At 39.0% G+C, this 25,504-nt stretch overlaps 2 protein-coding genes across 2 annotated transcripts; both read left to right on the top strand.

Annotated features, from left to right (window-relative positions):
- Positions 1 to 346: 346 nt before the first annotated feature.
- LOC110680426 lies at positions 347 to 3,861 on the top strand (the record flags this gene model as incomplete). Its single annotated transcript, XM_021856224.1, has 2 exons — positions 347 to 536; positions 3,722 to 3,861. Coding segments are annotated over 2 exons (315 nt in total), but the record flags the coding sequence as incomplete, so codon positions are not given.
- A 47-nt stretch (positions 3,862 to 3,908) lies between these two features.
- Positions 3,909 to 25,504, top strand: LOC110680427 (serine/threonine-protein kinase 10-like). Its single transcript, XM_021856225.1, has 5 exons — positions 3,909 to 4,273; positions 24,678 to 24,862; positions 24,920 to 25,157; positions 25,220 to 25,384; positions 25,444 to 25,504. The coding sequence occupies exons 1-5, from the start codon at positions 4,085 to 4,087 to the stop codon at positions 25,501 to 25,503; spliced, it is 837 nt and encodes a 278-aa protein (XP_021711917.1). The 5' UTR covers positions 3,909 to 4,084; the 3' UTR covers position 25,504.

Below are 25,504 nucleotides of genomic sequence, written 5' to 3' on the forward strand. Positions count from 1 at the left end.
TCGAAAAATTGGCTTTTAGCGAACTGTTTAGCTTGCTAGTTCGCGTTTGGTTCACCAATTTAAGTTAACCAAAACGCTTCTCCTTTAGTTCAATCATATTCTAGTAAACAGTGACAAAAAATATCTGAGTTCCAACAATATGTGCCAATGGTGGCCTGGTTTCTGTGAGAATTACTCATGTTCTATATTTCAGAATATGATTTGTGGATTCCTTTGAAGAGTAATTAATATTAAAGATTTTGTACGATATAGTATTTTAATCGACTCTACTATTAATCTTATAAATAACAGTAATAAATAACTCTTCCGTGTTTTTATTCAAAATTGATCAAATGCTTTGCCTCAGACTGAATCTAATAATCCAATTGTTTCCCCAATTTCCAGGAAGGAGCTAGTGAATCAGGAATCCCGCTACAGCGTCAAGCTTGAGGATGCTGAGAAGCGGGCCAGCGAGGCCCAGACTAAGGTGTACGAGCTGAAGCAACGGTTGGATGAGGTGGAAAGAGAAGTTTCCTTGAAAGAATGCAACGTAGACCGTAAGTATCGGATTGGCCAAACTACCAGTATTCTTCAAAAAATGACTCAACACAGAGCCAGATCACCTGACGATGGTATTATTATTGTGTGGTGTAGGCGTTTCACCTGAAACGCTGTCTTTCTTGTCAAAGTTTGCAGTCGCGAAAAGTCTGTGGTCCGTTAAGCCAACAGAATCACACGCACCAATAAAGAACACGCGCGCAGCTGCCCCAAATGACGCAAAATGTCGCCAGTGTAAATTTTCACTGAGGAAATTTTAGCACTTTCCTTGTCTGTTCGTTTCCACCAGAAGATAAACAGTTTATAGGTACATCGCAGTTTAATGTCGAGTAAATTTCGCACAATGAGCCGCGGAAACAGAAATAAAGCGAAATTGCGGTGGGAAAACCATGTGCGACGCTCGTAGATCCACTAATGGTCAGGTACAATAACCAGTCCAAAGGTTTAAAGTGATTGACTTTACCTTTATTTCGCATTTTGCGCCACGCCAAAAATACGCCCATCATCATCATCATCACAGCGGCCGTTGAGTTTGCATGGTGCACCAGCGTATTTTTAATGGTATTGCCGCCTACTGAGTGTTTTTGTCACGACCGGTAGTGCGGTAGGGCGATTTTTTTAATTACGACTTTTGCTATTTTAAGCATAAGATCGAAGTAGTTGGCGTCTTACGTAGGTGATGCGCTTACAATAGGAATCACAAACTGTGCAATCGAAGACAGGTTCATTGATGTTTTTTAAAATTGATAGAATGTGATACTAAAAAACTAGTAGTTTAAAATTATAGCACAAATGTTGTGTTCATGTTGTTTGTCATTCTCAAACCTATTGACAAAGTGTTTTCAAAAAAAAAATCAACGATCGATTATGGGTTGGGGTAAGAAGCTTTTTCAAACAAAACACTATTTTGATTCATTGTTTTCAGCGCCCAGGGCTAATTCATCTCGGGACGAACGGCATTACTTCCCCTCCGAGTCGTTCATGAAATTTTGTCATGAACCAATAAAAGCGAAATACTTTTTATAGTAGACTATTTCCAATAAAATTGCCGTTTTGAACCGGTCTAGTGAGTAAGTTACTGTTAAACAGACGTCAGTTTTTACGTTGTAGTGCGACGCGAGCGTCAATCGGGAAAAAGGATCACGTAAAGACCGGTCAGCGATCTATTCAAACGGAAGATTATTTTTATCAACAATAACAACACTACAGTATTCTTTTCCGTTTATACTGTAGGTTGAAGTAATTTTGGACACGATTCAGCATTATGTTATGTTTATTTATTAAAAAATAAAGTTATAAAAATATATAATATAAATTTAATGGAAATCCTGAAATTTAAGGCTGAGTTGCAAGTTATACATATTTATAATTTGTGTTCTTAAAGTTGTGGTATCCGTTATTTTCTTATGGGATCATCCATTATAGGAACACTATACCGCAAATATTGGTACAAGTGGAAAAATTTTGGCGGTATCTAATAAATTTTAACGATGTTTGCAACTATTTCGTGTATCAACAAGCCATCGACTGTCAGTGTGGTTCTACGGCTAATCAAATTAAATCATTATACATCCGATTTTGTTTTCGCACGGATTTTTTTTTAAACGGCCGTGCAAAAAAAAAATTCCCATACATTTTTTTTTCGTAAAAACCTTATTTTTACATGAAACGTCTAGAAATGGTGTTACTTTTGTACACGGTTTTTAAAATTTTGAACTGAAAACGTTTATTGCACGGTATGCATCCCCCGTGCAAAAACAGTTTCGGGTGTAAATGGCATTACCGCAATTATAAGCAGACCTACAAATAATAGATCACTTACCCTAGATAAGAAAAAGCATTATGTACTGCCGTTCTGCGCATATGAGCCCCACTCTATGATTTTTTGTATATCTTTGGGACAATTATGCGTTTAAGGGCAGTATAGCTTTCCAATAATCGCCTACTTAGCCTTAAAGCATTTCCAGCTTATTTCTTCGTCTTTTTTGTATGTCCTTCAGCAATACTAGGTATTGAAATATGCAAATACCCATACAAATGTTCATACTTTTCTGGTACATTTCTGGCATGCCATATTCAATTAGCATATCCGCATAGATGACAAATTTTGCTTCTATTGGTCATCAGAAACATAAACATGAACTAAGTTCACGTTTTGCAGTTGCTATTTGAGTTGAAAGGTTATATAAAGACTGTTTTTTTAATGTCACCAGAGACGAATAGAAACATGTAATAGTCGGGTTAAGCTTGGGTACCACTTCTAGTACTGCATTTGGTCACTTGGTACTGCAGAAGGTACCCAACTTTGACAGATTGCAATACACTTTTCACGGCATTCCATGTTTTACTCTATTACCTTAAGTGCCATAAAATTGTCGGCAGCAGCAACGAACAAGGAGGTCTTTATTTCGTCTTCAATGTCACTGCATCAACTTAATATCATTCCACAACATTTTCAAACAAAGTTTGCTGATTTATATATGCGTTGTGAACCGTATACAGTCAACTCTCCATAACTCGATATTAAAGAAACAATTGGGCTAGTAAAGTATCCCGTTATAAGAACACAAAACCAGTGCAAATGCGATCCAAGGAACCACCAAGGTAGCCATGAAAACCAACTTTTACCAGGGTTCTTCTTATCTCAACTTGATTAATTTATAACTTCAAAAATCAGGATATTCAAGCACAAAAGTGTGTTACACTAAGACAAATTTTGCACTTTGGAACAAGCTTAAAAAACTGTAATTTTTTATGACTCAAAACCAAAATGAGAAATACTAAATATTAGAAAATCAAGCATATGTATAATAGCACACACAAGATCGGTACAATGAGGTGATAGGTCACGGACTTCTCGTAACCACCAATAAGGAAGACCAGTTTTGCGCACAACAAGAGCCGTTATTCTTATTCAGTGCCAAAAGAGGGTGATTTGTAGATCCACTGTTCTACACATCTCGAGCTTGTCAAGTTGTGTATACTTTCACTTTTCAAACAATCTATTCGTCCATATTGGGAGGCAATGCCAACAAACGTAGTAGGCTTGGTTCGATGACACCGAGTTGCAAAAATAGGCAGCGTATAAAAAAATGGGGAATCATCCTTCTAATGAAACAGGTATTAAAATTTCAAACTTGAATACTAATTTAGATTCACGCTTTTATTCTCAACTTTCGAACAGGCCTCAAAGCGGAACTAGATGCAGCGTGCAAGGAATGTGAGACTATCCGTGCGCGGATGCACTCGCAGAGCTCCGAAACTGGACGCACTAAGACTGAAATTCTCCGAACGGGAGGGATGAGCTAAATCTTAAGTACCAAAATTTAGAAATAGAATACATAGAGTTAACCGAGAAGCTGAAAGGATGTGCGTCAGTTGGCCCACGATTTGAACATGCAGCTCATCAACGCCCAATCGGAAGCGGAGCGGGTCCAGAAGGAGAAGAATCAGCTCCTGGAGGAACGTGCCGAGGAGCAGAAACTGGTCAAGGAAGCGCTCGAGTCGGCCTTGAAAGAGCGAGCGCAGATCGAGGCCAAGTGGAAGAATGATTTCGAGCAGCTGCGGACGGTGCACTCCGACCGGGAGGAGCAATTCATGGAGGACCTGCGAGTGGAAGATACGGTCGATGCAGAAGAACTGCAAGGAGAAGATGGAGAAGATCGAAAGCGAACACAAGATGGCCATGGACAAGATGGCGCAGTTGGAGCAAGAGTCGAGCAAACATATAGAGGAGGTGAGTTGTTTGGGGATGAGCTTGACGACTATATCTCCATCTTATGTTCAGAACTTGGAAGTATCAGACGTGATACCGGGTACCCCCCTTGGTTTGACCACATTTAATCTGAACACTTTTTAATCTGCACCCCGCTAATTTGCACATCGTTCAGATTAAAAATGGTTCAAACGTCATTTTAGCTCATGGAACGGAGTGAAGTGAGCTGGAACGCTGTGGAATGGAACGCAGAATCAAAACAAACATTGAAAGAGGTAACCAGAAACACGTTTCCAGGGTGACTTGATGTTCAAATTAAAAATGAACCCCGATGGTTTGCATGAGGTACCGTTCAAATTAACGGGGGTGCACGGTAGTTGATCCTTGTTACTTTGCACACGCCATTTAATGTTTATATGGAAATTACTATTGGACTAGTCAATCTCTATAAAATCCCATAGGACATATGGGACTGTTATTCGAATATGGGCAGAATATACTCATGGAAAAGTTCATCAACCCTTCTCAAGAGAAATACTCCCCAGACACAACTTTGCCGGAAGACCATATTTGAGATGACCATCTAAGCCTGGCTTACTTTGATCTATTCCTCCGACGGTAGCTACACTGTTGCCTGCCTAGCAGTGGACCAATGCACGAGTTCACTAATTTGACGTTTGAGCGGTGCCTAATTCACTAGTTGCCATGGTCACGTAAATAACACGTCAAACAGTGAACTCGTGCATTGGTCCGTTGTTGAAGCATGCTGTATGCAAACCTACTTTATAATGATGAATAGCAATTTATCCTGACGTCCTACCAAAATGTCATCAAGTGCCTACTCCGTCAAATATGTAGCTGAGAATATTTGAATTGTTGAGGGTATGTTCACTTTTTACAGAATAGGTCGTTTAACGCTTAGTTAGAGTGCTGAAGACAAATGGTTGGCCTTTTCCATAGTAATTTATATTTAAACTTTAAATGGCATTGCACAGCCGAATTTCTTTCAAATCACTTCAAACTTAGGGAGGACAATATTTGCCATAACTAACATCGTGTGATCATAGGAGAGTCAAAAACTTAAACATTTGCAGCAGATTAATGAACACTGACTAATGGAGAACACATGCTTTCATAAGCAGTTTGAATGTTACATCGTAGTAACCTGAGGTTTGTCCAAAGCTGCACCTCCATGAGTGGATGTTCTATGAATCGATATCGACTCATGGAATCATACTAAAAACAAAATTTCATGGGTTACTATTGTAAACCTATCGTACCCAAAGACTTTTCGAATCTACCGAAAAACGCACCGATTCTTAGCACTAGTCTTTATTCCATGAATGTACAATTAGGACTAATCTTTATTACATCTTCGGTCAATTATTTCTGCCGTCACTCACTTATATTATAGAGTTCATTTTGAGTTCAGAACATGTATTGGTTATAGCAAACTACCACTTAGGGATCAAATTCACTTTATGTATGATATCTAGCTTACAATCTGACACCACTGCGTAGATGATGCCCCATCAATCACCGATGTCATCGAGGTGTTCGTCGCCGTCTAGATTTCCATCACACACCAACGTTTCATACGGTCGGCTGCGTACACCGTATCCAACGCTGCCGTCTTTCGTTGCGCTCCGGAACATCACGGATTCGGTAACGATCATGCCCAAGAACCTCAAGCTACGATGTATGGGCCCTTGAACTTCGGTTCGAGCTTTCGGATACCTCCAATCACCACAGCATCCTTCTCTACTAACACCATGTCACCTTCGCAAATATTTACTGGCTTCTCTCCTTCTGGCATCATAATATCTCTACTGCGATTGTTGCTTCTCGCGTATATTTTCCTCGGCGGGCTTCTGCAGCTCATCCATGTTGTCGATCCGGTTGTCCGTCTCATCGTGAATCACCAACACTATTTCGTTGCGAATTATATCTCTCGGCTTTGAACGTAAACACCAAATCACTGGGTGAGACCCTTGTTGTAGCGTTCAGGGTGTTGTTGATCGCCCACTGTATAGAGGGTAGGCAATTGTCCCATTTTCGATCCTCGTCGAGCGTTGAGCGGATCGCTGTAAGCAATGCACGATTCACCCGCTCTACTTGTCCATTTGCTCTCGGAGAACCAACAGCCACAAACACGTGATTGATATGATGCTCTCCGCAGAATTTTCGAAATACTCCTGCCGTAAATGCTGTGCCGCGATCGGTGATCACTCTCTGCGGAGTACCGAAGATCGCCGTCAGGTCAACTAAAGTTTTCACTACCAGCTCAGATTTAGTTGAACGTACCGCTTTCAGGAACGTGAACTTGGTGTAGCCGTCTACCAACACTAACACGTGCACGTTGCCATTAGCTGATTTGGGAAACGGCCCAATGTGGTCGAGATGAATCGTTTGGAACGGCACTGCTATCTTCGGTATTGGGTACAGCTTCCCTTCCGTCTGTCCACCCTTCGCCTTATTGTAAGCACACTTTGGGCATGCTTTGATAAACTCCTTCACGTAGTGGCGCATTCGTTTGAACCAAAACTTCTTCTTCATATTTTCAAGCACTTTTCTTCAGCCATATGCCCCATGTCGTCGTGATATGCCTTCAGTATGCGCCAACGTACTCGCTCGGGTACCACCCACTTCTGTTCATCGCCGATCTTTCGCATCAATCGATTTTGAACTAACTCATAATCAATGTCGCACCTGCCGATCGTAGTTGTCCTGAATCGGTTGTACTAGCGACTCCATTATCGCCAGTAGTTTTGGATCCTGTCGCTGCATTGTCACCAGGAAGTCATCTTCGTCAATTTCTAGTTGCATCACATGAAACATCACTGCTCTACTTCAACAGCTTCGCCAAAGGGGTTGCGACGCAAACGTTTGAGTCACTGCACTGCAATCGGTCACCACTTTAAACGGTCGTCCCAGTAAATACTGTCGAAAACGTTCAACACTTGAGACTACTGCCAGTACTTCCAGCTCGTAGCTGAAGTATTTTGCTTCTTGTTCACTGGTTTTTCGGCTAAAATAGCCCACTGGTCTCCATCCTTCCGCCGTAAGGGACAGTAGAATACCGCCCAATCCGATGGCAGACGCATCAGTGTGCAGCTCCATTTCACTCGCTGGATCATACAAGGCCAATACGGCTTTGAGACTAATGCCCGTTTCAAATCTTCGAAAGCCCTTCACTTGTTCTTCTCGCCACTTGAATTCCACCTCTTCTTTTAGCAATTCCACCAAAGAACTCGCTCGAAGCTGTAACCCTTCACGAATCTCCGGAAATACCCGGTCAGTCCCAAGAATTGCTGTACTTCCTGCTTGGATTTTGGCTCTGGCAACTTTTTCAACGGCTTCTATTTTCCGATCTCCGGGCTTCACTCCCTTTTTTGACACTTCGAACCCAAGAAAATCCACTGAACGTTTGGAAAACTGGCTCTTCTTTTAGATTTACTGTAAATCCGTGCACTCGCAGAGCATTCAGTAGTCTTTTGAACTTCTCGAACACTTCTTCTTCCGTTTTGCCACTCAGGATCACATCATCATATAGACCACCACATTATCGTCCTTTAATTCCGCCACCATCTGATTCATTGCTCGTTGAAAAACAGCACAGCCATTCACGAGCCCAAACGGGATTCTCACAAACTGGTAATGACTATCCATCGTTGAAAACGCCGTCAATTTTCTGCTGTTTACAGCTACCGGTATTTGGTAGTAGCCACTGAACAAGTCCACGGTAATGAAGATCTCTCCGCCCACCAATTTACTCAGGCAATACTCGATAGTCGGCATGGGAAACCTATCTTTTACCGTCTTTTGATTTAGCGAACGGTAGTCAACTACCATCCTAAATTCACCCTCTTTCTTTGGCACCATCGAGGGCCCGACTACTATATGCCGATGATGTTGGCCTCTATAATGCCAGCTTCTAATAGTTCTTTCACGATCATGTTCAACTCCGCTTCTCTCGAGAATTCCATTCTATACGGCTTCTCATACACTGGCTTTTGGTCTTGTAGCACTATTTCTAGTTCTACACACTTAGCTTTTCCAAGCTCACGGTAGTTCTTCGAAAAAGCAGTCACGATTGTCCCGTCACGCATTCTAACAAATCTTCTTTGCTCATATCCGATCCGTCCATATTCAAATCTTCAACCGATATGGGTTCGTACGCCTCGATCGAACATACATCTCGCACTGATCTCTCGGACTGCAGATCTCCAGCATCCTGCTCGCAGCACTCGCCTTTCGCCAACCACACTTTTCCGTTTTTCTTAGTCAGCAGCACGGTGTCTCTCTTCAATACATCTTTACCCACTATCACTGGCAAATCCTGGGCAAAATTCGGCACTACCACAAATTCCACATTTTCTTCTATGTCGTCCACTTTCAATATGGCAACAACCTTCTCCGTCACTCGGATTCGACGACCGCCAAAACCTTTCAGTATTAGGTCAACTGGTTGTCGGTTTCCGAACTTTTGCGAAAAGGAGCTTTTCATCGTAGTAACTCGGCTTCCACTATCGATCAACGCCATCATCTGCTTATCATCGATTGACACTATCTTCTCGAACCCGTCATCGACGGCAATCACTTTAACTGCACGAGACGGCTCACCATTCCGGCCAACGGTACAATTTTTCGCTAGATTGCCAATCTGATCCACAACGGAAACATTTCCGGGATTTCTGATTCTCACTACACTGATCGGCAATGTGTCCGGACTTAGAACAACGATAGAACGTTTTTTCACCTTTTGTTGCTCTCCCCCCTTCACTAGTGCCTGACCGCATACCCCCCAGACCATCTAACCACTTCAATTGTTCAAGCAGCTCAGGGAGACTACGAGGCATCGAGATCGTCACTCCTTTTGCCCGGTGCGCATCTTCCACTCCAGCAATAACGTATTTGATGATGGTTTTATCGTCAAATTTGCCTTTCCTGCCCAAAGCCACTTGATCGTAGAAGTAGGTCTCGATCGTTTCACCAGGCTTCTTCTTTCTTCGCATTAGCTGCTCATGAATGGAAACTGGATCGTTGGCTTCCGGGAACGCTTCTAGAAGTTTCACTTTAAACACAGCCCACGTTCTCACAGTCGTTTGAACCCCATTCCACTAAAGCCTCGCCGCTCCTTGCAGGTGCATTCTCGCGCAGTAAAACCTGGTGAGATCAGGCCATCCATACGCATCAGCCGTTGCATCAACGTTCTCCAACCAGCTTTCAGCCGACTCACAAGTGGGTATGTCCGGATTGAAATCGCTGACTAGCGTTTCTAGTTCAAAGCGGCCTGGCCCTACACACATCCGGGACCATGCTCGCTGTCTGCGATGCACTAGCTGCGGGCTCGATCTTTGGGCCCTCTGCAAGCTTCGCTTTTAGCTTCCTCCAACCTAGCCATCAACTCCAGATTTTTCGCGCGCAACTCGTCCATTGTTACTCAGACCCGGCTTTTTCTTTGTCCAGCCACACAATAGCGGATATCACAAAGCCACAATTCCAATTGTCTTTTGCACGTGGCTCTATCACCGGCGAAGGATTTTGATCCTTGGCCTACAACACGATTACCGAAAACTCGCGATTCGCTTCCAGACTCCGTGAGTTTACTTCGCACACGGTTATCCTGTCTACAGAAATGTAAACCTATCGTACCCAAAGACTTTTCGAATCTACCGAAAAACGCACCGATTCTTTAGAACTAGTCTTTAGTCCATGGAAGGTACAATTAGGACTAATCTTTATTACATCTTCGGTCAATTATTTTTGCCGTCACTCACTTATATTATAGAGTTCATTTTGAGTTCAGAACATGTATTGGTTTATAGCCAAACTACCACTTAGGGGATCAAATTCACTTTATGTATGATATCTAGCTTACACTATGATGGTCCCCTAATAGTAGTTTACGCAATAAGTTGCAGAATGATGATTTTTACAGTACGAGTCGTACATTATCCAAAGAGACTTTGCCGAGTTGGATAACTACGATGAGTGCAGTAAAAATCGTTATTCTGCAACGAGTTTTAAAGGAACCGTAGAACTTTATCAGCTTGAATTAAATAATAATTCTTAAATATGTCCTTCTGATATGACAATTTCCATAACTTTCTTTCTATACATCCTCATTCTTGCTTACGGCGAATCCAGCTTTCGATCGAATCCTGTTCGCTTGAATCCATGGCCTACTTGATTTTGCTGGCTTAACGGGAATGCAAAACGGTTTTTCGATCGAAAGAGCATCCTATGGCAAACAAGAAGTACAGTCGACTCTCCATATCTCGATATCGAAGGGACCATCGAGATAGGGAGAGATCGAGACAGAACAAATTCCTAATACAGGTCGGACTCGATTATACGGGATTCGATGATCCGGAATTTTGGATTCGATTATTCGGAATTTGATTTTTGATATTCTTGTTTTTCAGTTTTTATGTACAAATTTCAGATAATTTAGTATTACAATATACAATATGGATATTTTAGCAGTTTTAGACGTAGGTAAGAAAAGGGAGGTTTGAAAAAAGTATTTTTGTGTATATAGATCAAAAAATTTATTTTTCTTCTTAAGGTGAAGATGAATCGAAGCCAAACTTCAAATTTTCAAGAGCACAAATCTGGAGAACCGAACACCCGTTTGAGCTGAAAATTTAATCGATTGGTCACCACCAGCTAGTAAACAATCGATTAAGTTTTCAGCTCAAACGGATGTATGGTTTTCCAGATTTGTGGTCTTGAAAATTTGAAGTTTGGCTTCGTTTTACCTTCACCTTAAGACCCCTAATGTTCCAAGAAATAATTTCTGGCTACGCCACTGCATCATATGGATAAAACAACGAAAAATGATAATATTGAAGTTCTTTTATCGTAGATTTTAATTTTTCTTTTAGTGATTCGATTATCCGGAGGATACGATTATCTGGAGTGAAAAAAAAATATTACGGTTATTAAGAAAATTTTCCAGTTTACGGTAGCCGCAGAGTTCTACCGCAGCTGTCAAAGTTCTACCGCAGGCTTCGGAATCATTCTATCATTGAAGCAAACGATTCAATCATAGTATGCTTGAAAGAGAAAACTATATAAAAAAGTAACAAACAACAATCATCAAGACGGTATCCAAGGTATCATTGAAACCACCGATGATTTACAAGTGCAAATCAGTGATGTGACTGCTGCGGTAGCTTTTCGTTGAATCGTTAAACGGAAAGTTTTCCCTGAAATTGCAATACTAGCTTGAAAATTACTACGTTGCCAGGAAAATTGAAAACAAACAGGCGTCATTTCGTCTTTGCAAATTGTTGTGAATCCATAAAATCTAGTCTAGTAACCTTTGATAATGGACACATCGACAAACGGAGAGAAAATCGAGAATGAAAATCACATCGAGATAGGGAGATATCGAGATAGGAATAGTGAATATGTATGCAGAAAGAAGCGACCGACCGACAAATCATCGACATATGGAGAGATATCGACATGTAGAGAGTTGACTGTACTTAAAAAATCTGATTAGGGATCGTTCAAATATTACGTAACGCAACAGGGGGAGGGAGGGGGTCTTACATAGTGTTACGGTCCATACAAAAATTTAAGATTGTCAATACAAAAGCTGTTACGTGGGGGAGGGAGGGGGTCTAAAATTGACAAATTTGCGTTACGTAATATTTGAATAAATCTTAGCTTCAATAATTCTTTTGGCATTCTTTTGAGTTGCTCCCAGACAAATACTATGACTTTTCAAGATTTTTTACTATGCTTTCTAGAACAATATCCAACTATTATGTATCCACGATGAAAAATATTTCCAGGATTATCATTGAAAGTTTCAAAGAACCACCTAGGATCTTTCTGACAAAGGGAGGGTCAACGAATAGGCGTACCCCGGGGTTTTCCATTCCGGACATATTTTTGTTGGATTCTACCATGTCAAAACTTGGGAAAAATCCAAAGCCTTTCGGGTGATGGGCCCAGTGGTGTAGCCCAGGAGGGCGCTCTCAAAAGGAGGATTTTTTTGCATATCGAATATAAATGTAAAATTTCTTATCCACAAAATAATAATTTTGATAGCTGATGTACGTAGGAAACCAAGGAGAAGGCCATATTAATACTTTTATGAATAATGCATATTACTCACACCAAGGGCCGTAGTCCAGGGTGAAACTCGGGAGTACAATTTCATAATAACATAACATTATTTAATATCAATTTCTGACCAGTTCACGCTATTCCACCTATACCAAGAAAAAAGAAGGAGAGCCAGATATTTTCTCCAGTGGTGTAGACAGAAAGGGCTTTTTAAGGGCTATATTTAGCATGGAGCAAATATGGAGATACGGGTTCTAATTATGAGCTACGATTTATTTACATTCAACTCGTTACATTCAAAAGTTAAAATCGAAACATTAAGTGATAATTAAAAATTATTGAAGTCGATTTCAAATGACTTATGGATGTTTCAGTATGAATGTATGCATAATGTCTAGTTATATAACATTGAGGGTACATTATACGAAGTTCGACTCGATCGGGGTTTAACAGTATATATCTTACAGATCTCTTTCTGTCAATGTTTAAACGTTCACCATAAATTTTCCAACATCCCAACAATAAAATAATAACAAAGAACAACAATTATGAAATACAGTCATCTCTCCCTTACTCGATATTTCGTATCTCGATATCGAGTTAGAGAACCATAGTAAAAATTGGTTTCCATGGCTACCTCGATGGTCCCTTGGATCGCAGTTGCATTAATTTGTGTTCTGTAACTCGATACCTCTCTAACTCGATGGTCCCTTCAATATCGAGTAAGGGAGAGATGACTGTACTTTTATTAAATAAAACAAGAGATTGCTGGGTGCCACATTTATTTAAAATCAAACCAATGTTTCAGACTGTTTATTCATTTACAGAGCGTGTGTAGTCGTTTCATCAGTGTATGATCAACGCAGAATACTTTTTCACAATGTGCACATCTGATAAACGCAGTTTGTTCGCAGTCTGTTTCTGTATATTCATCACTTTGAATTTTTTCGCAGCAATAATCAATTGGAGTATCGAATGGCCTTGGATGATTTACAATATAATCGCATTTAAAAAAAAGCAAAACGTTTGAGATTTTCAAACCGTTTGGCACTAAACTGATAGTGTGCAAAAGATGGAATTCGCAGAAAATAGTCCCTGTGCCAAATATTGACGTTGTCCTTAGCTATCAGTAGTGTGTCTGTCAAAACCGGACGAAGTTTTATATGGACGGAAGAAGTACACATCGGCCGGTTGCACGATACCAGTACATTTAGCTGGAATCAATCGTTTGATGAATTTTACGTTTTTGGGGACTGTCGATTTATAAAGGTCATCATCTTTATTGGAGGTCCAGGAATCGACCAACAGAAGGACATTTTCTCTTCCAACCAAATCCGGCCACAGAACCTCATCAAAAAAAAAAACCTTCAAATCTTGCTTCGACATGTTTGCTGTTTTCCCTGCAAATGCTTTGATATTTGGATAGTCGATTGCTGTATGGACTGGAAACCGACCGGAGGGCTCTGAAACTAGAACATACATATGGGGAAGCAGCGTCCAGGTCATGACGAGTTCAGCATTATCATGTTAGAATGAGTAGTAGCTGCTACTGAACCCACTCTTCCAAAAACTTGCTTACTACCCTTAATGGCTAACGTTCTGTAAGCAGGCGTTGCAGAATTCGCTCTCATTTGAGAATGAAGCACGATCAAAGCAAGCAAAGAAAAACATCCCATCTGTTGCGGTCCACGATCGTCATTGTATCGCAAGGTGTAACAAGTCTGATAAATGGAAGCAGCGAGCAAGAGCCCCAACGAGAGAGCGATGATAAAATCCATTTTTCTCGCTTGTTTACCGTTGGGGATAGGTGTTTTTCTTTACTGGCACGATAAACAATCCACGAACTTCCAATAACAACAGTGTCCCCCAGGCTTGGAGCATGTTTAGAGGGGTTTTATCATGCACTACTATCCCCCCAATCTGATCAAACTTGTAGCAGTATACGATAAACAGTCTCTCATAATGTGCAGCATGTTATGATAGTTACAGAGAGCGATACGTGAGAGATTCTCTCAATTTTCTCAGGATTCAATCCCTGTCTGTAAGAATGAAGCTCTTTCTCAAACCTGGATTGATCTGCGTTAAAAACCTCATAATCGCAAAAATGTTCTTCCGAAATTAATGAAATTATACTGTTTGCAAACTCGTTAGCCTGATTTTGTACGGTATCGTTAATGTCTGTCCACTTCTTGCTTACTTTATGAGTAATTTTCCTCGATACTATCTTATTTTTCAACTTGAACTTTTTAACCCACGATTTGGAAGCGCAAAATGACAATACATTTTCGGGATCCAGTTTCTTTTTAACATCCATTGCCCATATACGTAAGGTACGATCGTGAATAATCGTACTGCTATTCCTGGCTTCCAAAAAGCATTTCAGTACTTCAAGATTGATTGCTTTTTGTAGATATCGTTTCGATGATCCTGCTGATTTAAGCGATTTCTCAAATCTTTTCATCACGCTCTTATTCTTAATACGTTATTTCCTCGACATTACTGTGCTGAACGGTACACGCGGGCTCGAATCGATTGATTTACCTGGTAAACACAGTTGGGGTAATTCATCACTTTTGAATCCTTTTCGTGGTTGTTTGGTTCACATCCGGTACGCATCAGCGAGATACTCCTCGGGAAATGTTGATATCTGGGGTGGTGAGGGAACGTACGTTGAACAACTGCTGCTGCTAGCTATTCCGGAAATGGCCTCTGATGGTTCGTCAGCCACTAACGTATCGTCATCGAAATCATCATCCATTGATGCTTCCGACGCAGCATCATCGAAAATCAACGTAGTGTATTCATCCACTGTAATATATTCTTCCTGCAAATTTGACTTGATTGATGAAAAACGATAAATTCGTTTTTCGTCGGAGCTTCTTACGATGTACCAAAAAAAATTGGCCAGCAGCTTGATTATAACTCCAGGTCTCATTATGAATCCGTTCAAACTGCAACAGTTTAAGCGAAATTGAATTGAACAAAATATCCCGATATGAATCTAGCAAAATTTATTACCTGAATGTAGGGATTCACACTGAAAACGGTAATATTTTAATTCAAACTCTTTACACACGCGCAAATATAAAAGAATTGTAATTCAACGAACTGAATCAGGACGCTTTCTGTACGAAATACGGCATGCCTATGTAAGTGTGAAGTCTACGTCAAGCAAATTCAAGAGCGTGTCAGCATCAAAATTATTTATTTTGTTGGATAAGAAAATTTTACATTCATATTCGATATGCAAAAAATTGCCCCTTTGAGAGCCCCTCCTGGCTACACCACTGGCCCATCACCCGAAAGGCTTTGGATTTTTCCATATTTTGACATGTAGAATCCAACAAAAATAGTCCGGATGAAAACCTCGGGGTACGCTATCGTGACCCTCCCTTGTGAGATGCTTCTGAATCGTTTACTATTTTTTAAAGATCTCTAGATCTGAGATGCTCTGAGGATTCTTTTGAGATGCTTTCAGAGTCCACTCAGTTTTCTCAAATTATATTATAATAAAGTTCTTAAAGGATGCTTCTTTATTTTCCTGACATAATTTTATGACGTTTCACATAATATTAATACAGTCAACCCTCCATAAGTCGGTATTGAATAGACCACTCACTCATTGAAATATCGAGTTACATATTGTTAAAAAGATCCTAGAACATTTCCCCAAATACCATTACCACGAAACCCATCAACTCGAAAATCAATACCCCGAATGGTGAAGTACCCCGAAAACTAATATCCTGAAATCCATTACCCCGAATACCATTTTCCCGAATTTTCTTGCCACGAAAAATTCAAAATGAAGATCCGACAAACGAACACCATATGTTTTATAGAATAATAAGTTGAGGTTAAGCAGGTCTCACTTGTTCTTTAGAGGTCATATCCTAGGTCATTGTCTATTAAATTGTCGCTAACAGACATTCCTTCTCAGTAGGGCGAACCCTACTTCAAAATATACCTTACTCAATGATACTATAACAACGGTTCTAGCCTGGGAGCCGCTAAGGGGCTGTCCATTAACCATGTGGAAATTTGTTGAGTTTCTCAGCACACCTCCCCCCCTATACCCCCTCATTTGTAATTTGTCCATTAACAAATTTTAAAACTAGGAAACCCTCTTCTCTCCCCCATAAATGAACACGTGGTTTATGGTTGAACCCTAACGTGAATTTGTGTTACCGAAGATCTTCTATTATGTTTCAGCTATTCTTTAAGTGCCAAGTAAAAACCAAAACACACTCACGGCGTGCACTAATTTTATGATAATGTTATGTTCACAGCAATAAGTCGTTTACGAACTAATGATAATTAAGATGCTGTGCACGTGCTGTAGCCTTAGGTGCAGGAGCCTCATAATTTTCAAGTTCCTCACATTGGCGTAGCTAGGATTTTTTGGAGGGGCCTAGGGGGGCCTAGCGAATACATGTTTACAAAAGTAATGTTGGTCGCAATCATAACGATTTTCAAAAATTTCGTAGTTTTAACAGATTTGTATCGATTTTATTAATTTGTTATTTGTTAATTCCACGGCAAATCAGTGATGTTTGTGAATTTCAATTTTCGCTACGAAAAATATTTATCCTTTTTGTAATCCAGTCAAAAACCCTCAAGAATTCTAGCACAAAAAACTCACCAGGAATGTCCTTTGTGATTCTTCCACGAACTTTTCAGGTATTCAATCATGTGCTTGAAGATATTCCTCTAAGAATTCCTACGAGAATATCTTCATGAATTATTTTGTACTATTCAGTACTCTGTCCAAAACCCTTTTACCAGTTTTCACAGAGTTCGTCCTAGGATTCTCACGGAAAATCATTCCAAACTTTCTGATCTCAAATTTTCTCGAAGAATCCCTATCAAAATGCTAAAAAATCTCTTAAAGGATTCCACCAGATAATGCATTGAAGTTCTTTGAATCATTTCTCCTAGAAGTCCTCTACGTACTTTTTAGATATAAATTCCAATTATTATTGCAATAATCCTCCTGTGTTCATAATAACTTGTTCAGGATTTTCGGGAATTACAAAAAAAAAATCTAGGAGTCTCACAAAAAAATCTTCAAGATCACCAACCTAAGATTCATTCCACGAATTCTTCAAGAGTTCACCAACACTTTTGCAAACTTTGCTTTTGAAGTTCATCCTAAAGTTTCTTTACAGGATTGTTAGAAAAAATCAAAAGAAAAATTGTCCAGACTCCTGCAAAAAAAAGTTATTGAAACTGGTAACACCTGGATTACTGTAAGGATTCCCGTACCATTCCACAAGAATTTCATAAGCAATTAAGGTGAAGATACATCGAAGAATCTAGAAAACTAAATATACGTTAAGCTGAAAACGTAATCCATTGATCACCACCTGCGTGTGACTAATCGATTAAGTTTTCAACTCGAACCGCTGTCTGTTCTCTAGATTTTACTCTTAAATTGAGGTTGGCTTTGATGCGATTTGTACTCTTTAAATTTGAGTTGGCTTTGATGCGAATTGAGCAAATGTTATACTGATTCTCAGAGAAGTTATCCGCAGAGCTATCTGTATTTTTCACTGATAATGTTTTTCAGATTTCTCTATAATCTAGGAGCAACATCTCGCCTTCCTTCAACACTCTCGAAATTGTTATTTCCTTTTTTACTTTTTCAAATATGCATAACTAAGAAACTTTTAAAGAGTTTTGACATTCATATGAATATATTTGTGAAATACGTTCAACTATTCTTTCAAAAACTCTTTCGCGAAAATACTCTATAATTACCCGAGTAATTTGTTCAGACATTTCTATGAAAGTTTAATTATTGTTTCCCTATATTCTTCCGAAAAATTAATCAGAAATTCATCTAAAAATTTTCCAGAATTTTTCTTTTATACCGCACTAACAACTCTTTCGGGATTTTTTTGACGATTTACTAAGATTTTGCAATTCATTCCTGAATTCTCAAAAATTTTCTTCAGAAGTTCCATCAAGTATTCATCCAGGTTCTAAATATTTTAGAGAATGGTAATCTCAGGATTCTTCCATCAATAACATTCAAAAATTTGTATTCTTGCTAAATTTTTTGGTTAAAACACTAATTCTATATCTTAATATTTTTTAGGATTATTTAAAATTCCTCTACGAATCACTCCATATCAGATTTCTTAAGAAACATCCACAAAAAAGATTGAATGATTGCAGCCTCAATATAATTAGGAAGGATTTACTAATTTCCTGTCGTAAATTCAAGAATTAAATCGTAAATTTCTGAAACTTGCTAACCATTAACCTCACAGAAAAGCTTAATGGTCTTGTAGAATTTTCTACAAAAAATCATGTTCTTTTTGCTTCTTTTTTTTTCTAATAAAAAGATTGGTGTAAAATAGATGGAACTTACTACAAGTATTTGTAACTAAACTTAGATAATATTTTGTATGAACTCCGAAGTTTCATGATACTATGGTGATTATATTGAAGTAGAACTCATGTTTCTTACCATTAGAAATTCCTAAACAACTTTTCGAAGGTCTATAAATCATTATTCGTAGTACTGTAGAATTTTGACGCAAAATAACGCCGTTGTTTTTAGCTTACCTAAGCTTAGCTTAGACTGACTACACACATCAATGGTTGATATTCCGTGATTGACCGAAGTCAGTGAAGATACACAAAGAATCAAATGAAGTTCGTGGGATTGCCATAATCTCCGTCAGTGTGCATAATTCAGTGCCTCTATTCATGAAGCTTAATAACGGCGCAGGCCACGTCCTTGCAGTCAGTGGATTGGGGAAGGTATGTTAGTGGTAACCTTTGCTATTTTGGTGACCATGTTTGCCCTACATCTCCACAAAGGTCACTGGGAGGGACAATGTTATTGGAAAGGATCGTTGGGTCACAGATTCACTTGATAACCAATTAGACCATGATATACAATTTTTTGTAGATATAAACATGCTTTTAAATATATTGCAATTGATATGAAAAATTACAAAGTAGCAAAAAAAAATGTCGACACTTGACGTGACGAACCACTCGAAGCTTATTGAACAAATAGCTCAACAACATTCTACAGCTGTCAGGACGATAGCATGTGTTACAATGTTCCACTGATATGAAAAGAAATACAAACTCACTGGCTTGACAAACACAAAACACGCTTATGCCGACACTTGCAGTGGCGAACCTTTCAAAGTTTTGTTTTAATTACAAAAAATCATTACATTCAGTAAATTAATTATGAAAGAAAAAAAATCTGTAAGACGTAAATAATTTATCAATAAGAGTCCATTGCGACACTCACAGTGACAACCATCATAGTTTGTTGAAAAATTATATTTACGTCCCACCGTGTAACTATTAATGTACAGTCATATATATTTTACAGTTTTGGAATAAAAGCATGAAACGAGCTCACAAATTGATTCTTCGTCCTCGATCGAGCAGCCACAACCCACATTCAGCTTTAGTTACTGCCAACGACTAACTAAGAAACGCGATTCTTTTTTCACACTCGCATCACGCGGACCGAACACGATGGTCTTGATTCCATTTCTCACCCCACAAGAGATGCAATGGATCGAAAGACTACACAACTCTTAAGAACGTAACCGAAGCTGTACTGTGCAGGATGGGAAATGTACTGTAGCAAACATTTACACCTCGACATTCACATTTTTCTACACGACCATCAAAATCCAAAGCAAACCATGGCCGTTTAAATAAAAAAAAACTGTCACAGCTCTTCAAAACTGTAACTTCTTCTTCGCAACGTTTTTCTAGCCCGAATGCGAAATGACTCGAGCACAGTGTGACACGATTTTTCCGGTTTCGGTTTTGCATTTTTGCTCGATAATGTAGCATGAAATTGAACTTTTTTATATGTATCGCAACGAATGAGTGTGCTCTTGCTGTTAGCGCTAATAGATTTCATTAGTTGAAAACACAAGCGAAATATTAGCGATTGAATTATTTAACGTTTTTTCAATCATTCACCTCGAGATGGCTGCCCGAAACGATCATAGTGGAGAGACAAAAACAGTCAAGCAGTGTGTGAACCGTTGGCAGCCAAACCTGATGGTATGATGCTGCTGCTGCTTGTGTTTGGTTGACTGGCAGAATCGATGAGCTGTGGCAAATTGTGCTCACAGTTCCCAAGCCTGGTACTGTGGTAAATTCGAATGTAAGATTTTAGTTACCTAAAATCTTAGGGAAACTTAGGCATTACTTTAAATTTATTTTGAAGAATTCTGATGGACTTCAGGGAATCAGAAACCATAGTATAAGAATTCTACAATTTTTCAAAACTCCTATAATTTACCTTTGTTTAGATTCCTTAAACGATGCTTTCAAGAGTATGGGAAAGATTTTTGTACGAAGTTTCTCAAAGTGTCATGCGAATGAAGGACAAACAACAAATGTTGAAGCTGGTAGAAGAATAGATGGCAATGTATTATAAAGGATAATTTCTTATCTTTTCTCTATAGGAAATACAGGATAGTTTGAACCTCTCTAATGAATTTACAAATAAAACAAATTTCTCGAGAAGGCCAATCAGAATCTTATTTAGAAATATCCTTGAAATCTTACCTTCCTTGAATTCTGGTTTTCGTAATATGAATCTTTAGAAATTATTTCTAAAGAAGTGTTTTATGGAGAGCAATACAAATATCTTTATGAAATTTGCTACATGTTTCTCTACAGATTCCTATACCTCTATGCTATTCCACAAGCAAAAGTTTTCCTGGGTTCCCAACAAATTTCTCTGAAGATTCGAAGTCAAGAAACATTTCTAAAACAATATTCTTCCCAATATGAATAATCCATGGATTGAAGCAAAATTTCTAGAAAAAACATAGAAGAATTTTTGACGCAATTTGTAAAATATTTTGTGAACATTTCTTAAGGACTTTTGATAAATTTTGCGGGATAATTTGTCCTAATATGTTTACATAAATTTACAGAAAAAAATCTAATTGAACTTTCAGCGAAATACTTCAGTATTTGATTTGACAGAGTCAATGATTTCTTGGAGGAATTCCGAAGAGAACTGAACTTTTGACAATTTTTCAAAAGTAATATTTTTTAGGTAGATTCCGAAAGAAATTCTCGAAATCAATTTGCTAATAAAAAGTAAACAAGTATGTACAAGTCCCCAATATTATTTGACTATTTTCCAAGAGATTTGCAAGTTCTGAAGCCACCCTTCAATATGCCTTGTGGAATATGATTATATTAAAATTCTATAAAGAATATCAAGATGTTTTTTGAAAAAAAAAAAATGCAAATTAAACAAATAATATATGGAATAAGTTTTTTTTCGGAAAAGTATAAATAGTTTAAGCAATATATTTATTCAAGCAAAAATACTTCAAAACTGAAAATTAAAATAAAGAGAGAATTCATTGCTGGAATACAATTTTGTTACATTTTTTTACACCAGGTTAAATTTCTGCCATTCATCTGAAAAAAATTAGCTATGCCGAAATTCCTTGGATGTTCAGCCTTATTTTTCGATATAAATGCTCGCTATATTTTGTCTGAGACAATGTTGCTGAACAACGATCGGAAACGCGAGGCACGATGAATTTTCGTAGGCATCAAAACAGAATCTGCGAATAAACACAAACAACCGTTCGGGCGCTTCATTCGTTCGTGTTTCATTTTCGGATAGCTGTTTCTCCCGACGCTATCATCGGGTGATTTTCCATCGCTTGGTAATGTGAACGGTACGATCCACGCCGCCTGCTCTTCGCGAAGAACAGAAAAATATTCGTTTCGATCATCTTCATATGGGCTTGCAACAATCACGCTAAACTTGCTCCGCTCAAAAATGAGTGCCGAGCGCACAAAATTGGCCTCTTTTCGTGCAGCACAGATTCTGTGCAAAGGGGCTGTACACAGTTTTGTGCAAACGGTGGTAAATATAACTGAATAAGTGAATTGCGCACAGAGGAGGAACGCTTGGAATGCGGAATTCGTTTCCATTTTTGTTTTGCTTCTGAAAACATTAAAAAAAAACATTCCAATTTTAATGATTTTCAGAGATTTTTTCATTTGAATGGCCGAAGCGGAAGCAAATGGGGAAAAAACTTTCGCATTTGCGACCAGCTTCCGGCTTTTCGCTAGAAAACATCTCAGAAAACTCCCCATCTTACCAACGGCCAACTGTTTGCTACCACGCGGGATATCATTGACAGTTCCCTTTCCATCGATCTCGGACAGCCGAAGGCGAAAACGTCGGCAACTCACAGAATTAGTGCGACCTACTCATGATTTTCACTCAGTCAGCCAGTTCTGCATTGGTTGCCTCATTCTGTGTAGTTTTAACACATGCGCTGCGTGGAACTGGCTTAGCGTGGAGTGTTTGTTTGACTTTACGAGAAGAAGCAACCTTGCAATAGGCTAGGAGAAGTGGATGAACTTGTCATTCATTTTTCTGTCAAATCTCATACAAAATCTACTTTTTCTCTGACAGAAATTCACTCTAGGTGAACCACTTCCCCTGGCCTATGAATCATGAGAATGAACAGCACGTGGATAAATGAATCCTACGAGAGGAGAGGCTTCGCGAACCACTTATCGGTGTATTCATTTTGCTTCTTCGACGTTGCATCCGTTCGCTTTTTGCGATGCTCTTCGTGACGCAAAAATGAAAAATGAATTTTGGCGAATGTTGGATCGCGAAGATGCGTCGATCATTGTTCACGAAGAAGATCCATCGCAACCCTGGTCTGAGAAAATCATTCAGTAATTATTATCCATTATCCATTAATTACGTAAGACAATTAAGGAAATTTATCAAACCTCCCTCCTTTTTTGTATGAAAATTGAAAATAATAGGTATCGCGCGTAAGAAACCACGCCCCCTTATAACTCCTTACGCAATCACCGAACACATCGAACAGGGTTTCCTCCAAAGACATGAGAATCAGAATGCAGTGAACGTGTTGCTTTTTGCTGAAATAGCATTATTTGGATTATTCAGATAAAAAAACGAATTTTAGGAATCACACGCCCATGATATTGACGCTATTTTTACTACGGTATTTTTTGTAACGGATATGTTGAAAAATTGCGCTTATCGCATACAACAAGAAGCTAGTTCTAACAGTAATCAATCGATCGACAGCTGGACGGTTAAATTTTCGGTTGCTGCGCGATTCATCGAAGTCAGAACTATCACGCTGATGCTGTTTAAGGCAAGCGAGGTTTCCTCACTAAAGTTGTACAACATAAAATAACATAACTACTGAAGAAATTTTTGTCAATAACAAGATGTCATGTACTATGATTGATAAAAAAATTGCTTCATGTCAAATTGTTTTTTTTTTATTTTTATTTTTTATTGGCATCAAAAAATCTGGGGGGGGCTGGATGATCCTGGAGGGGGCCAGGCCCCCCTGGCCCCCCTGTTCCTACGCCAATGGTTCCTCATACTCAATACATAGCAATCACAAAAAAACGAAACAAACAATGATTTGAAGTGTAGTAGAATGAAGATGAAGTAAACTATTTATTTAATAACTCTTACCCCACGGTACCTTACGTGTTTTTCTGATTTCACAAAAAAATATTCTAAGCTATCTTTGACTTTCATGTTTTTCTACTGATAAGCATAGATATTCATTAAGGAATATCTCCCTTTGTCGATGATTTCATCGGTCCCTTCAGTCTGCATACATTTTCTCTCTCCATATCTCGATATCCTCCTTATCTAGATATCTCCATGTCTCGATGTGCTCCTGTTGATTTTTCGTTCCAAATTTTCTCTCCGTATATCGATATGACCATAATCAAAGGTGACTATAGTAGATTTTAGTGATTAAAAAAAATTTCAGAAGGCTGCTTATTATTTTCCTGGTAACGGAATGGTTTTCAGAAATGTGTTCTTTGTCTCGATCTCTCCGTATCTCGATGGTCCCTTAGATATCGAGATGTGGAGAGGCGACTGTATTTCTATGAGTCGATGGTCTCTTCAAATATCGACTCATGGAGGTTTTGATAAAAAGTCATAAACAACTTTTACAAGATTTTTTGTTAAGCTTCGGAAACATTGAAAAAGATGGCAACTAATTTTCTTGCCTGAATTATCAGCTTCCATGCTTTATAACCGTATTCTGAAAGCTAAATTCACGGCGAAGATATCTAGGAAACACTTTGTTTTTGTTCAGTTCATTCCTCATTCATGTTTGCAGACTGATTTGCATATTTCCAAGAAATCAATAGGGAAAGGGCTAGCTTAGAAAGAGTCGTAAATATGTTAATTTTCTTTGACTTAACGTAATATTATTAGTAGCTCTAAAATTATTTGATACAATTAAAAACATATTGATTATTAAATCATATCTTTCAAAATTCACAGGCCAAACACCTAAGATCTTACGAAGCGGAGGTGGCCCAGTTACGAGGGTTGACTTACGACCAAAAGGAGGCACTGAAGACAATGACGCGCCAGATTGACCAACTCAAGGCCGACTTGCTGATGGCCAATAACAAACTGGAAGCGGAAATTGTTAAGGTGCAACAGATCAAGAACCGCTGTGAATAGTAAGTAGACTAGCTATGGCTTGATTTCACGTTCATTCAAACCGATCTCTACTCTAGCCAACTATGTGAAAAGGAGCGTGAGGCTCTCAACCGAATAGAAATCGCTCGAGGAGAGATTGCAATGCAGTGGGAGGATCGGTTGCTTCACGAGATGAATCGCCTAAAGATGGAACTGGAGCAGATGTACATCGAGGAGCGAGTTGCCGCCATCAACAAGTTCAAACGGGAAGCCCTGGAGGAAACGGAAGCGCTCAAGCACAAGTTCAACATGCGCGAGAGGCAACTCAAAGAAGAGGTATGTTGGGGTGGGATTTGAAAAATTGCGATAAATTGGAAGCTAAAGTGGATACATTGCAGATTGAATCACTGAAAAGCACAATCCAGTTGCAAAAACAAGCGATGGAGGCTGCCCAAACGGAAGCGGATCACAGACTAGTGCAGTCTCGAATGTTTGTAGAACGAGCAGAACGAGAGCATGAGACTTTTTGGCCAAAGAAGTTTCCAAGAGGGATCAAATTATTGGTAAGTTTTTAACATTTCAAGTTTGGCGGGATAGTCAACAGCAATTCATTGTATTTTAGATAATCTCAAAGAACAATACGAGAAGGAAAAGTTCGAGATGGAGCAACACTTTAGTCTGAG

Source organism: Aedes aegypti, unplaced genomic scaffold, assembly GCF_002204515.2.
Source record: "Aedes aegypti strain LVP_AGWG unplaced genomic scaffold, AaegL5.0 Primary Assembly AGWG_AaegL5_hic_scaff_1367_PBJ_arrow, whole genome shotgun sequence".
NCBI classification, from domain to species: Eukaryota; Metazoa; Arthropoda; class Insecta; order Diptera; family Culicidae; genus Aedes; species Aedes aegypti.

Excerpts from the sequence above, each read along its gene's own strand:
- LOC110680427 (XM_021856225.1), top strand. The coding sequence starts at position 4,085 with ATGATTTCGAGCAGCTGCGGACGGTGCACTCCGACCGGGAGGAGCAAT. Across the intron at positions 24,863-24,919 it reads ATCAAGAACCGCTGTGAATA|CCAACTATGTGAAAAGGAGC; the intron begins GTAAGTAGACTA and ends TCTCTACTCTAG. Across the intron at positions 25,158-25,219 it reads AGAGGCAACTCAAAGAAGAG|ATTGAATCACTGAAAAGCAC; the intron begins GTATGTTGGGGT and ends GATACATTGCAG.